Source organism: Caretta caretta, chromosome 4 (assembly GCF_965140235.1).
Source record: "Caretta caretta isolate rCarCar2 chromosome 4, rCarCar1.hap1, whole genome shotgun sequence".
NCBI lineage: Eukaryota > Metazoa > Chordata > Testudines > Cheloniidae > Caretta > Caretta caretta.
The window spans coordinates 147,297,025-147,312,125 of record NC_134209.1 but is presented as its reverse complement, the minus strand read 5'-3'; the positions used below and the strand labels follow the sequence as shown (position 1 = coordinate 147,312,125).

The window sequence follows — 15,101 nt, the reverse complement described above, 5'->3', positions numbered from 1 at the left end:
TGTCTCCTTCATCTCAGCTTTGTGGTCTGCCAGTTTAATATAGGGCCTAATTTTGTAAATACTTACTTCCATGGGTAAAGATACCTGCATGAGTAGACCCTTAATTTGTAAGCTCCACAGAGCGGAAACAATTGTGTCTGTAGCTCCCTGGATCTGCATGGGATTGTACAGACAAATGTGAGACGGTCACTGCCATAGAAGTAATTCTAAATAGGCAAATGCGGGAGTTGAGGAAAGGAGAAGGCATTATGAGGAGACTTCTTTTCTCATCTTCTTTATTAATGCATAGTGTATTTGCTTCCTGTTTCTGGTTTGGCTGATACCATTTTAACCATTGCCTCCTTGCCTGTTTCTTTTTAATTTTGTTTTTAATCCTTGCCTATTTTTTCATTCTTTTCAATCCTGATGGTAGTTGTCTGTAATGCTGGGTTGAGGTGCACATCTATTGTGCTGTCACTTACACACAATAGGAAGCTAAATATATGGTTCATTTGTTTTCAGTCAAAATTATGAACTAGTAATGTAAAGCAGCCATATGCAGGCTATCCATTTGGTGGCGCCAATTAAATGGGGAATTTTTTTTTTTAAAGAAAATATCCAACATGTGCCCTTACAAACCAAGTTGTAGTTGTTGTTGGGCATACTTCTTACCTTTCAGGTCATCTGTGTGATCCACATCGGAACTTGTAAGTGTCTCTCTGAGTTTGTTTGAATTGCTCTGTGCTTGCTGTTCAGCCTCTCAATCCCAGTTTCAGTATCTGACAATGAAGATGCTTCTGAAATTAGTCTAAGAACCTCATAAGATAAAGGTATTAGAAGACCCAATTCTGACCTTTACAGTACCTCCCACCATAAGTATTTCTACCTTAAATGGTTTTCTCTTGCAAGTACCCTCTATTTTGTCTCATGTTAGTGTCCATGGCATAGGGGAAATACCTGAAATAGTTTATAAATTGGTCTCGGGACATGGGGGAATTTTCAAGCTCAGTACTACAGCCTGGGAGTTACTAGGGATCTTGCACCCTGTGCTCCGCCATCCCTTGGGTGAGGTATTAGACAGAAGTTTCTTCAGTGTAATTCTGCTCAGAAATTAATGGTTCCTGTGGTACTTTAAGAAAAGAGAAGGAGGATAACACCAATATTCCAGCCAACATGCTTTCCATTAATAAAACTGGTTCTGGTGCCCAAGGCTTATTGGCGATAGAAGCTAGTACTTTATTTCTGATTCTCTTCAGAAGGCATTTGCAACAACAGCAGCTGGTTCCCATTTAACTTGTAATTTGTCTCCATGCTGTACTTGTTCACCAGGTGTAAAAGGGCATCTTCTGTATTCAAATCCAGGACGGTTCCTGTAGATGAAAATTGTAGCTGTTGTTTAGCCCTAAGTCTGGGAGAACAGATAGCCTTGTGATTTTAAAGAGGGAATTTCTCTTTATGGAAGCACCAGCTGAAGTCTGTTACTTTTCTCCAAGGTTAGACTCAAGGAAGCTAGGTGCCCCACTAGTATTTTTCCAGCTGTTATCCTCATTTATGTCATCTTGTGGAACTATTATGGAGTGGAATGCAAACTTGGTGTCGAAAAGAACAGTTTTGAAAATAGAAAGGAAAAATATTTTCTATTTTTGTCTCTAAAAGTGACAATTGTCTGACTGTCCGAAGTCTCAGCTCTAAAATGGTATGACAGACGTATGTGTATTGAGCTTGTCATGAGGCTTAAATGTTCATTTTTCTTTAAGTCCAATTTTATTATATTGGCTTTTTCCTTCCCTTTTATTTATTTTAAATTGGTTCTTGCGCTGACTGATCAAACTTGGCTTCTGTTCAGTGATACCACCTGATCTTTAAAAATCTGAAGGATTCCTGCTGCCTGTTGCCGGAGGAAGAGTTGTCTTTAGAAAAATCTCCCCCTGCAACTGTAGAGCTGCACCATACCAGTAATTTCAGTGTTTTAAGAGTTCCTGAGTACAGGAGTCCAAAGGTTGATTCCTACCCCTACATCCTCCTGATAGTAGGCAACTATCTAGATGAATTGATGTACCCCCTGGAAAACCTCTGTGTACCCCCAGGGGTACATGTACCCCTTGCTGAGGAGAACTGGTGTGGACTAGCGCTGTTGCTTGTATAGGGGATGATAGATCTCTTTGAAATTTCTCATGGAAGTAAGCCTTTCCTTTGCTGCATCAAAAGTAGTATCAATTCTTTGTCTTCAGAGCACTTCACAAGATTGAGCCCCAGAGCTTCATTGTGAGGAAGGTAAATATCCCAATTTTACAGATGGGGAAGCTGAGTTAGAGTGGCCGAGTAAAAGCTGCTCAGGGCCATACAGTCAGTAAGAAACCTGAGATTAGAACTCCACAATTCCAAGTCAGAATGACTAGGATACAATATCTTTCACAGAGTAATGTTCTTTAAGTGATTTGGTTTTGAAACCCTCAATTTTATGTAGTATAGGAGACTAACAATATCTCTGAACATTGATGGGGAACACTGGTTATGTATCACTTTCTGCCTTGTCCCTCCAAAACTTTTTCCACTAAAGACCGTCACTGCAAAGGGGTGAATATTTTTAAAGTTGTGATTTTTTTAACTGCTTGTAAGACCAATGAGGAATATTGGTACTCAGTGTGTTTTGAGACATGTGTAACAATAAAATATAAGCTGCATGATGGCATTAGTAACTTTGCTATGACTTAATTTTGTTATCCAGTTATTAATTGGCTTCTCTAAGGTGGAAATACCTAGCAATGGTTACTCTCCCTTTAAGAACAGAGTTTCTTCTCCTCTAACCTTCTCTCCTTTTTGAGTATCAAATGACTGTATTCTAGTTGGACTGTAAACTAAATATTCACAAACAAATGCTTACTTACGTGCATAACTTCACACAAGTCAGTAAAGTTAACCGCATGCTGAAGTGCTTCTGGGGCGGGGGCCCCAAACTGGAATAATCTTATTTGCTAAATACACTATTCCCCTCTTTCTAACTGCAACCTATGTCATGTCATGTCTCTTTCAGCTTGTAAGATTGTTGGAGTTCAGGGACTTATTTTCTATATATTTGTATAATGCCTGACGCAACTGACAACGCTTCCCCCCCCCCCACCACCGCCTCCTTGGCCCCTAGAAGATACTGCAATATAAATGTTTAATAATTCGGAATAATTAAATCTGTTGATTATTCCACATAACTTGCTCAAAATGCTGTCCGCTTTAGATTTTCTCATTTGTAATAAGCTTTACTTATTGGGGTGAGATGCAAACAAATATAAATTACTTTTGATAAACTGAGTAGTCAATTGCTTGACAATACTTGGATTCGTTATGAAATATATTCAAAAGGCGAAATAACCAGTGTCAGTCAGGTTTATTGTTCTCAGCCAATAATAATATTGCATAGGGAAAAGGTTCTATCTATGACACCAGTCTCCAGGAAACTCTCTCATGAAATGACATTATATTCACTTTATACAGGAGGGGCGCTCCCAAAGTTGTACATTTCACCTGGTGTTATTTTTATGATGTTTTTTTTTACAGGTTACACATCTCTTTACATGTCACTAAATTCCAACCCATTGGTTTGTCCCAGTTCCCTAACTAGTTGTACAGGTCCTTCTTTATCTTAGTTTTATATACTAGCATTCCAGATACTGGTCTGTGAAGGTACTTCACTAGCTTGTACTGAGACATAGGAAACTGGTCAAAATCAAGATTAAATTTGTTCTATCTGCTTATGCCAGATATTTACTTCAGCAAATTAAGTGAGATACTTAGGATAAAGTGAACAGGATTATGGTATAGGCCAGTTTAGTTTGTGTCACTGTTAAAATATTTGTGCTTAATGTTATTGGTGCTTCTTCATACACATGGAGCAGTGTATTTATGTATATGCTAGCCAGCATATACTGGTCAACAGTTACAACCTGGAAAAATGTTTTTGCTATACTACTTAACCAGCATATGTTTGTTATTGTTCTCCACCATTGCAGACATTATTTGAGTGAACTGTTCCCCAATTTCTTCATGCAGGGCTGGTGAGCAATGTGGTCTTCACAAGTCATACTACAGAGCAGAGACACCCACTCCTTGTACAACTCCAGAGCCTCATACGAGCAGCAAATCCTGCTGTTTCATTTATCTTGGCAGAAAATGGCCTCGTAACTAGGTAATACTGGCTGAAGTTTCCAGTTCTTTGCAATTTTCAAGTTGCTGTTCTAAAAATGGAAAACACTCTCTTACAAGAAAAGCTGACCATCTTTGACTTTCACCTATAAACAGAAAGTGGACTTAGTACATAAACTAGAAAAATGCTTATTTTTCTTAGTGATTACTTCTTTGATAACAGGATACCTCATCTGTTCTTGGAATTTTGGCATTTTAAGAATGTCATCTACACTTCAACCAGATGTTCTGATACAGCATGATTCACGAAGGATTTAAGTGTCAAAGGAATACATTAAATGACCATAAGCTACAAATAATACAGTATGATTTAGGAAAAGTTAAGGTTTAAAATGGGTGTAGCTTTTCATTTGCAGAGTAATTTTCATGTTAGGTTTTACTTTATACAGCAGTGCAGGTAAGATTCTCTTTCTACAGATTGTAGGTTTATATTAATATTTGTTCCATTAGAGACCAATTGTGCAACCTCTACGCACATTGAGTGGCATGGATGAGTAAACCCACTCAACTTTAATGGGACCAAAGTCAATGAGTAAGTCGTACTCAATATCAGTAAAAGTTGAATTGAGGATCCGATGAAGTTCTTATGAGGGCTTTTTTGCTGTGTTATATATTTTATTTAGTATATTTACTTGTATCCTAGTTGCAAATAGAAAATTAGTTGAGTAGAGAATTCCTTTCTTTTTAAACAAAAACTTCTAATTTACCATAAATAGTAAACGTTATTTTACTGCAATGTGACTAGCACATCCTAATTTATATAAGTGGTTTACAGATAAATGGCTATTGTTACTGTGTTCTGTAAATTAAAAATCTCAATATTTATCTTTTTAATAGGAATGAGGATATTGAGCTTATTCTCTCTGAAAGCAGTTTTTCAAATCCTCCGATGATGAGAGCTCGATATTTAATGTATCCTGGCTGGCAAGTATCTTAGTTGAGAAATAATAAAAAAGCATTTTTTAATTAACATGAAGGATTTTAGAAGCCCCCACTAGCTTATATTTTCAAGACAATTCATACCTGTGGACCAATGACTTTGTAAATGTCTTTTTTTTTTTTTTTTAAGAGCCTGTGAGTAGTGTTTTTAGATCCACTAGTGCCATCTTTTGCCTACTTAGGATCCTCTTCTGTTGCCATTTAAATGGATGGCAAAGTTGCTGTTTCAATGAGAGCAAGAGCTAGCCCTGTGAGAATAAGAGGAGTAGGTCAGTACTGACTTGAAGTAAATTCAGTCTGACATCTGTTCAGCCTAAATTAAATGATCTAGTGGTATTGTTTCAGTTACGAGCACACAGTTATCCCCAGTGAAACATCAGCCTTCTTGATTGGCAGCCTCGGCGGAGGCCAAGGACAGAAATACATGGAAACAGAACTCTGTTCTAACACCTAGTGGTATCTTCTACAGTTCAGGGTTGCAACACGTTGCTGGGGATGGTATGTTGCTGCTGCTGTCTGTGCTGTATCTGTGTGGCAAATAGAAGACTTTGTTCTCCAGAACTGCCAACCTGGCACCAGTCCCAAATCCTGACCAATTGTTTTCTAGTTACATTTAGAGTATTAGAGGCATAGTGTGCAGCCCTTAAACCAACATACCTGGTCAGTCCAGAACAGCTTCTTGTTCAGAATTAATTACACCTTGACTCCAAACTGGGTTTGAAAGAGGTTTCTTAAATAAACCACCATGGAGTAAGGGTAAGGCTTCTTTTAGATCCCATATCGCTCCAAAGGGAAGAGGATTGGGTTGGAGAAAAAACTGTTTCAAACCTCTTGATGCTGGGATTCTGTCTCTTAATGTAGTGCACCTAGGGGGGAAAAAGTGCTAACAGCAGGAACTTCATAGAAGCGGTTCCTGATATCAGTCGTGATACAAAATTACATATATAATAGTTGGTGTTGGTGCTGCTTTGAGCAGGGGATTGGACTAGATGACCTCCTGAGGTCTCTTACAACCCTGAAATTGTATGATTCTAATTTTTACCTTGTTTACCGTTTGTATTTCTCTTCTTACAAGCAATGAATTTAGCAATCTCTTCATGAAAGCTCCTCTGTTGTTAAAATAACAAATATTCTTCATTTTTAGAAACCTGTTAGATAAAAAGCAGATAAAGCATGATAATGGACACTTACAGGAACTTTGATTGCTCACATGAAGTCTGGGGAAACGAAATCAAAAATATCTTTGGCAAATAAAGTTGATTTCCCTTTTTTGTTAAAAAGGTATGATGGTAAGTTTGGAGCTGGTTCTGTCTTCCCACCAATGGTTCAGATCTGTGTGTGGTTTAGCCGTCCTCTGGAAAAAACACGATTTGTGACCAAATGTAAAGGTAAAAATGGATTTTGGTGACTTTAAGATTTAAAATATTGTGGGTGTTTAGTTAAGGAGACCCTGTGCTATGCTAATCATGAATGATGTGAAATTTTTATCTAGAAAATAATTTCTCCTCAAAGTTCTTCATATGCTGTGTATTTTGACTTTTTTGTCTATTCTGGAAACTTAGACTCATGACCTTGTTTAAATAAGTGTAAGCTTTTAATATTAAATCTAACATTTTAATATGCAGTCTAACCACTTGACGGTAATTATCCCATACACTTCAATACTTAGAAGCTTTTTCTAAGTTGAAATAAACACTTTTTTCTTCTGTTTTCTTGTGTTAAAGTATAGCTACCTTGCAACTTTATATATAATTTCTTGCAATGATTACAAAATCAGACCACTTCTAGAGTGAAAATGTGCTTTTAGAGTAGAAATAATGTCTTTCCTTCTGTCACTTTAAAAATTGTTTTTCTGAGAATCTTCTTTCTTTCCACACTAAGAGTCAATTATGTGGGAGGGATACTTTTTTATTATAAGTACCCTTCGAGTATACATCCTTTTCTCCCCCGTAGGGAAGAGAAGTTACAAGTAGTGTGGACTTCAAGGGACGTAGCATAGCAAATAGTGTGAAGTGGGTTATTTAGAGATTGGGACTCTAACCTTCCACTGGTAGCCAAGGTGATCTGTGCTGAATGAGCTGCACCAGGGAAGAGGAAAAATAAGTTTAATAACCTGTTTTTATTTTTATTTCATACAGCAATTAAGTCATCAGTTAAGTCAAGTCCTTTTTCTGGAAACATATACCACATTTTGGGCAAAGTTAAGTTTTCAGGTAACTGGAGTGTACTTTGTATGCATGGTCTTGAGATTACACTTGTTGTTTTCACCTACTCCCAGAATACTAAAATATATAATTTGTAGTAGTTTGGTTTGTAAAGGAACTATACGCATCTATGCACATGTGCTACCTGTTAAAATAACTGAGGTAAGTCAGCTATACCAGCCCAGTGTTTAAAGAAAATGTGTTCTCTTTTTGGTAGATTCTGATAAGATGATAGAAGTCTGTCATAATACATCATCTAATTCATTAAGCCTTGTGCCTGTTCAGGAGGGGCCTACTCCTCCTGATTCAAGAAATGATAACCGAGATCGCAGCAGTCAGCAGGAGTACTTCCTTGTATTCATTGGCTGCTCTCTTAAGGAAGAGGATATAAAAGACTGGCTCAGACAAACTGCAAAGCAGGTTTGCAGACGCACTTATAACTGTTGATTTTTTTCTGTGTTGCCTCGTTTAAAAATCCAAAATGAAATTTGAGTGTTTTAATGTTTTTATTGTTAAAGTAGACTGGAAACTGGTTAACTATGCACTGTATAGAGCACACATGATTCTACCATTAGAAATGATCTTTTCAACAAGATGGCTGAAAAGGCTCACTGGTGCCACCTGTAATTCGAACTTTGTTTTTAAAGCATGTCACAGCATAATCCCGGTGAGAACTCTTTCCTCCAGAATACTCCATAGCAAATTGAGTATGCGAGTATGTCCAAATAAACCCAAGAAGACTTGGACTGAGACATGGTTGCCCTGCATATGGGTAGGGTCCAGAGCCGTTGAAGCTCAGACAATTCAGTGTGTGGAACCTGCACTTGGGTGTAATGATGATAATGAGCGGCAGTAACCACTGTAGTTTCCATTCCTCCCTCCTGGTCTCAGTTGCTCAAATTTTGGGCATTACATTTTCTAGGCTTGGTCTGTGCTTGACGGTAAAGATTTAAAAAAAAAAAAAAAAAAGTTTTGAGCAAAAACTATTCAGCTATCTTTCATCATGAGACAATTTTTTTGGTGGGAGGGGATGTGTTTTCTTCCTGTTTTTAAAACATTTTGCAAACTGCTGCTGTGAAAAGAAAGTTTAAATATAGCATGGAAATAACCTGTGTTCAGGTGAAAGCTGGTTTAGATTTACATGATCTTGAAAATCATACGTTCAGTTTGGCGGTACATTTTTTTTTCTAAGTTTGTGAAGTGGTCTGTTAAGTAAGTCCAAAATGTGTACGTGTGTGTGGCTAACATAGCCACATCGTGAAGAGTAAAGGGTTGGGTGCATGCACTTTTGTAAGATGGACAAGAGTGTCTTGTCTGTGAGATATTTATAGGGACTGCAGTCAGTGCTTCTGTAGGCTTTTTAGAGGCTGTGACCAGTCTGAGCTCCTGAGGAGTATGGGAAAAGATGTTACAGTGCTTTCCAATCAGTTCCACAGTACTGGCGAGTGTATCTCTTTCAATTTTTTTTTTTTTTTTTTTTTTTAAGAAAACTCCATACAAAAATTGAGAACATTAAGTTTGCACAGTTCAGCACTTGAGCCAGGAACTATTAAAATTATGATTGTATACATTGTATTAACTCGAGCTCCTTGTCCATAAACATTTTGGTACAATCTTTAATTAGATGGTCATGATTTCTCTGATATAATAAATGACAATCTTTTCTACAACTATAAATTCGTATGTGTAGCATCTTGGAATGCAGCGTAGGCTGAGAAGTTGAGACTCTCCAGAAATCAGAGGGGAGTCCTTATCAGAGCCAGAATTAGAACTCGAGAGTTTCTGGCTTCCAGCCCTGTTCTCATGCCATGCTATTTTTGTTCCTCCAGCATGGGGTGTGTGTTCTTTTTAAGTGGGAAATGTACATGCTGTATGTACACAAATGTTATTTCTAAATCATGCTGCTTCTTACATGCCAATGGCATTTATCTGTTCTGAGAACTAAGTTCATGGAAGATTGGACGTTTTTAAAAATAAGCACATTTCTCCAAGGGTGAAAAACACTCCTCTTCTTCAGCTAACTCAGCAATGATTGAACTGAATTCAATCAGACCTTGAAAATAAAAGCATAATCTTTGGACTGAGAGCAAACATGAAAGATTTTTACCCAACCAGTAGCGCTCTCAAAAATTTCCAAACCTCCTGTAAATGGAATTTATAATGAAAGTGCCTTCTCATCCCCTGCAACATCAACAGTAGAGACTGATTCAGGGGTTTTAAATAACTTAGTATGTCAGTTTCTGCATATTGCCTAAAGAAGTGAGGTATAGGTCTCTTTATTAAGTCTAAAAACTTGATTGTTCTGCCTCTTATGTCATTTTTTTGTTTTTTACAATAGCTTATTTAACTAGTCTCGTTAAAATACCTTCAGAATTTTTGTTCTGTTCTGTTAACTAAAACACATTTGTATAAGATTCTTGTTTTTTACGTTTGTATTTGTAAAAATTGAATCTAGAGTGCCTTAAGTAAACAATGCAATTTAATAACCGTGTCCACTTATTAGCATTCATATCCATTTTTAAAAAATACCCTATGTTAGGATTAAGCACAATTATCTTTGAAAAAAGAAAAGGAGTACTTGTGGCACCTTAGAGACTAACCAATTTATTTGAGCATGAGCTTTCGTGAGCTACAGCTCACTTCATCGGATGCAGTGTGCATCCACGGTATGCATCCGATGAAGTGAGCTGTAGCTCACGAAAGCTCGTGCTCAAATAAATTGGTTAGTCTCTAAGGTGCCACAAGTACTCCTTTTCTTTTTGTGAATACAGACTAACACGGCTGTTACTCTGAAACCACAATTATCTTTGTTTACCGATTGCTACCTTTTTCATATTTGCAAGAACTTGGTAGTTTTACTTTTCTGGTTGTTTGCTCTTTTGTTGTTGTTTTTTTGGTACCTTAATTATACCGTAGTGTGATGTTGCCATGAGCATTAAATGTATTTTTGGTATCTGAATCTATGTATAGAAACCTCAGAGGAAAGCCTTGAAAACCAGAGGAATGCTGACCCCGCAGGAGATCAAAAACATTCATGTAAGTACAAGCCATTAGCATCAAGGCTTTGTTTTGATCCTCACTTCCTTAAGTGCCCATTTATATGATAGAAGGCTATAGCAAGAACTGTGTTCTAAGTTTCTGACTTGATACATTCAAAACTATTTTTCCTGATGCTGTTAAGCTTCCAGATAAGTGGTGGGAGTGCTGTGTAAGCATTCGTTTCCAAATAGCCCCATGCTCCCACTTCCAAAACTCTATTATGGAATTGGATTATCACATCATAGTAATAATCCCATTTTCAGAATAGTGATGGATGTATTTCCTTTAATTCTTGGTAGCTATATAGATACATACTGTTTGCTCATCTATGCTGTCATCTACATGTGAGAGGCAAAAATAAACTCATTTAAGATAGTTCTTTCTGTGGACACTATATTCGTCTGCCCCTGCAGCTGCTATTCTTAAGCTGTCCTTTGCTGGTCTTGCTGTTGGTACAGTCTGTTTTTAGACAAACCAGGAGTATTTACAAGTTGCTCTGTGGCTTCCTGTTGGAATAGAAGGTGATTAAACACTAAAACCTCCTGTATGAAATGTGAAGTTTGTCAAGGAAGCATCTGGTCATGTCATAGGACTGGAAAAAGATCCTTATAATCATAAGCACTTAGTGCCTCAATCTTAGATTGCTCTTGCTCTTCAGTATATATCTTGAAGTAGTAATGCATCTGGAATAGAACCATGTATCTCTAGTTAATAAAAAGCAGGAAAGAAAATGGATTTAATGATCTGATATGGGAAACTACTAGTACTTGTAGTTACACGGCAAGCTATTCAGCATTTTTTAGCCTATACTCTTCTTGCATTTTAATGAAGGCTTATTTTGATTATTTGTCCTCACAACAAATATATGGATAGTTGCAGGAGATCTTTGTGGAGAGTCAGTCTGGAAAATGGCACAGGGTGCAAAGCTGTTAAGTTGCACGTCATTAGGATGTGCCTTTATTTCAAAATATATCAATTTTAAATTTAATTAAACAAATTGTTTGATAAAAGCTTCACATTACCAAGGTCTGAATATGTTTCAAAATTAGTTTGAAACGCAGTGAAATCTATGCAACAGGCCGCCTTAGGAAACCTGTCATAAGAGACCATCCAAAAGCAACCCCACAACTACCTTTATTATAAGGCTACCTCCATGAAGCAACCTGTTTCTTAGTTCTTTAAGTAGTTAAGACATATTTTAATGTATTTTTAAAGCATTCTCTATTCTTCAAATAAGGACAATTACAGTACTACACTCCTTACCCCACTTTTGTTGCTTAAGGAATTAGTGCTCATGCCACCATTTTCTTAAATGAAATGAGGACTGATGTACAGAGTATTTATAGTTGCTTGTACAATGAGTGTTCCCACATTTCTTAGGCAATCACGGAGATACAGTCAGAGATGTTCAGGTATTATGGGGACAGGAGTGATGTAAGCACCTTGGCTGTTAGATGTAGAGTCTCAATTAATAAAGGATTAGAGGGTAATTTAATCAATGCAAATCAACATGGGTTTATGGAAAACAGGCTATGTCTAACTTGATCTCTTCTTTGAGATCACAGGTTTGACTGAGAAAGGTCATAGTGTTGACATAATACACTGAGACTTCTGTAAGGCTTTGACAGACATGACATTTTGATTAAAAACCTAGAATGACCTAGAACTAATATGGCACATATTAAATGGATTAAAAGATGGCTAACTGATAGGTCTCAGTGTAATTGTAAATGGGGAAAAGTTATCCAGTGGGTATGGTTCCAGGGAGGTGCCGCAGGGATCAGTTTTGGCTCTCTTTTATTAGTGATGTGGAAGAAAACATAGGCATCACTGATAAAGTTTGCACATGATACAGATTTAGGGTAGTGGTAAATAATGAAGAGGACAGGTCACTGATATGGAGCTATCTGGATTGCTTGGTAAACTGTGCACGAGCAAACAATATGCATTTTCATATGGCTAAATGTAAATATCTACATCAAGGAACAAAGAATGTAGGCCACACCGACATGATGGGGGACTCTATACTGGGAAACAGTAACTCTAAAAAAGATATAGGGGTCATAGTGGATAATCAGCTGAAATGCGCTCCCAATGTGATGATGTGGCCAAAAGAGCTAATGTGACCCTGGGATATATAAACAGGGGAATCTCAAGTGGAAGTAAAGAGGTTATTTTACCTCTGTATTTGGCACTGGTACAACCGTGTTCGGTATTTGCAGTTTTGGTGTCCACAGTACAGAAGGTTGTAGATAAATTGGAGAGGGTTCAAAGAAGAGCCATGAGAATGATTCAAGGATTGAAAAAAATGCTTTATAGTGAGTCGCAAAGAGCTCAATCTATTTAGCTTTACAAAAAGAAGGTTATGGGTGACTTGAGTACAGTCTATAAGTATCTACATGGGGAGCAAATATTTAATAATAGGCTCTTGAATCTAGCAGAGAAACATATACATTGATCCAATGGCTGGAAGATTTACCAAGACTCATGATGGATTCTCCATCACTGACAATTTTTAAATCAACTGGATGTCTTTCGAAAAGATACGCTCTAGGAATCATTTTGGGGAAGTTCTGTGGCCTGTTATACACAAGGTCAGACTCAATGACCATAGTGGTCGCATTCTGGCCTTGGAAACTATTAATCTATTCTAGACTGAGATGAAGAGGGCCAGTCCATGTCTCTTGAGGGGTTTGTCTGCAGACACAAGAAGGTAGCCCTGAATCAGTTAACATTAATGGCTTGTTCAGACTAGGATAAAAGGCGTATTTTTAAATTATATTAACTAAAACAGGGCTGGGCTAACTTGCCGTTTCCAAACTAGTGTTACATTGTTTTAGCTAACTAAGTTTTAAGAGTACACCTTTTATCCTAGTCTAGACAAGCCCTTGGGGTCCTCTTTTACAACTGAGAGGACAATAAACGTTTTGTTTTTTCCTCAATTTTCCTAGTAGAAAATTAAATTATAAGGTAACAGCTAAAGATACTGCAATCATGTTAGTATTTAAGCCTGTTTTGCAAAGTGACTACTCATTTAAACAAAAGGTCAAGCACTTTTGTACTGGGTTGGTAAGTTTCTCGAAAGAGGCATCCCCCTTCTGTTTAACTGCATAGACTTACATAACCATGTTTTAGACATTTAGAGCTACTGACAGTCTAATGGGACAGTATTGCCTTTGAATGCAGGTGAAGCGCCACTTGGATCCACTTCCAGCTGGTTACTTTTACAATGGAACTCAGTTTGTGAATTTCTTTGGGGATAAGATGGATTACCATCCACGTATCCTTTAATATGTATTTAAATTCATGAGTATTTTTGTAGAAAGTATGCTGCAGATTTAGACAAAGCTGATGTATGGAATACTGAGGCAGAGCATTATCCCTAAAAGAGCCAGCTGACTAGCTGGTGATCATGCAAAGTGAAGGGTTTTGATGTTTTAAATCAGCATATGACCATTTGCCATATCAGGCTCTAACATTAATAGATCACTCCTACAGTCACCGTGTAAGAAGCTGAATTGAACAAACCATAGGTCATTAGATCATATAGAAAATCAAGTACAGTATAACCCTGATTTTTCAAAAACCCTGTTATCCGAATCACTCCCTTGTCTCCATGCTCTGCATTAGGATAATGTGGAGGTTCAGATGATAGAGCACAGACCCCCGGCTCTGGTGGAGGCCACCCTGTTGCTGAATGGCCTTTGCAGTAGCTCAGGAAACCTTGTGCAGCCCTCCTGTCGTGGGACTGAGTGAGTGGAGCCATGACAACAGAGCTGCAGGGCTGGTGACACCTGATCCCTGCATGTGCAAGGTCCTGTTGGGGCAGATCAGAGTAATGGCCAGAAGTCTCCTCTTTGCCCCATGAGGGCAGCAGCCTTCCTCTCCTCTCCTCCCCACCCACACCCCTTTTGCTTGCAACAATCAAGAGGGTAGTCCTGGTGTCATGGGAGTGAGTGAGCGGGGCAATGAGCTACAGAGGGCTCCCTTCGCTGCCACTCCTGCCCTCTAAATTATCCAAACTCCTGATTATCCAAGCAAAATCTGTGTCCTCTGCGATTTTCAGATAATCAGAAGCATACTATACAAAAAAAAAAATCTCAATTTAAACCAAATAATCCTTTTACTACCTTTCAAGATAATGAGTCACAAAAAGAATATATACTTAGAGAAACCAAATAAAAAGACAGCAAGATCTCTGGATATTCTTGTTCCTTGGATATTGAAGTTTCATTAATGTAAAAAACCTTCTAGCCTGATTGATGTGGAAAAACCTCCCGTGCATACCAACTAATCACTGTCTTCAGAGTGTGCACACAAAATCAGAAGCATGTGCGTGATTATCCTCCAGTATTTACTTGTGAATTAAAATACGGCTGCACTCTCTTTGTTATTTAAAAAACCTTGCTTGGGTTCTGCACCCTTTACTTAATATGAGCAACCAGCTATGGGGAGCATACATTGAACTCTGAAATTAGCGATCTTTGCTTTCTTAAATCAGCAGAATTTGTTCCTTGTCAGGACGAAATAAAGTATACAAAGATCAAAGGGTTTTTTTTTAAATTTTCTTTCCTGAATATCACTGATTACTTTTTTCCTGAATTGGTGTATTGCCATATGTCTCAATATTTGGCCAAAACTCCAGAGTCCTATTAACAGACCCCCCACTGTACAATTCCTCATGTGTCCATCACATTTTGTAATATTTTTGTCCTAAGATTCTCTCTAAACTATTATTTATTT

The 15,101-nt window shown here is 37.7% G+C and overlaps 1 protein-coding gene across 2 annotated transcripts in view; it reads left to right on the top strand.

The window, feature by feature from the left end:
• DNAAF9 (dynein axonemal assembly factor 9) overlaps positions 1 to 15,101 on the top strand; it is a 138,257-nt gene that overhangs the window by 117,964 nt on the left and 5,192 nt on the right. For both annotated transcript variants that reach the window (XM_075128148.1, XM_048846391.2), the window contains exons 30-36: positions 4,024 to 4,159; positions 5,014 to 5,100; positions 6,397 to 6,503; positions 7,254 to 7,328; positions 7,537 to 7,739; positions 10,290 to 10,355; positions 13,545 to 13,638. In XM_075128148.1, the coding sequence (XP_074984249.1) occupies positions 4,024 to 4,159; positions 5,014 to 5,100; positions 6,397 to 6,503; positions 7,254 to 7,328; positions 7,537 to 7,739; positions 10,290 to 10,355; positions 13,545 to 13,638 (768 nt within the window). The remainder of the gene's footprint in view (positions 1 to 4,023; positions 4,160 to 5,013; positions 5,101 to 6,396; positions 6,504 to 7,253; positions 7,329 to 7,536; positions 7,740 to 10,289; positions 10,356 to 13,544; positions 13,639 to 15,101) is intronic.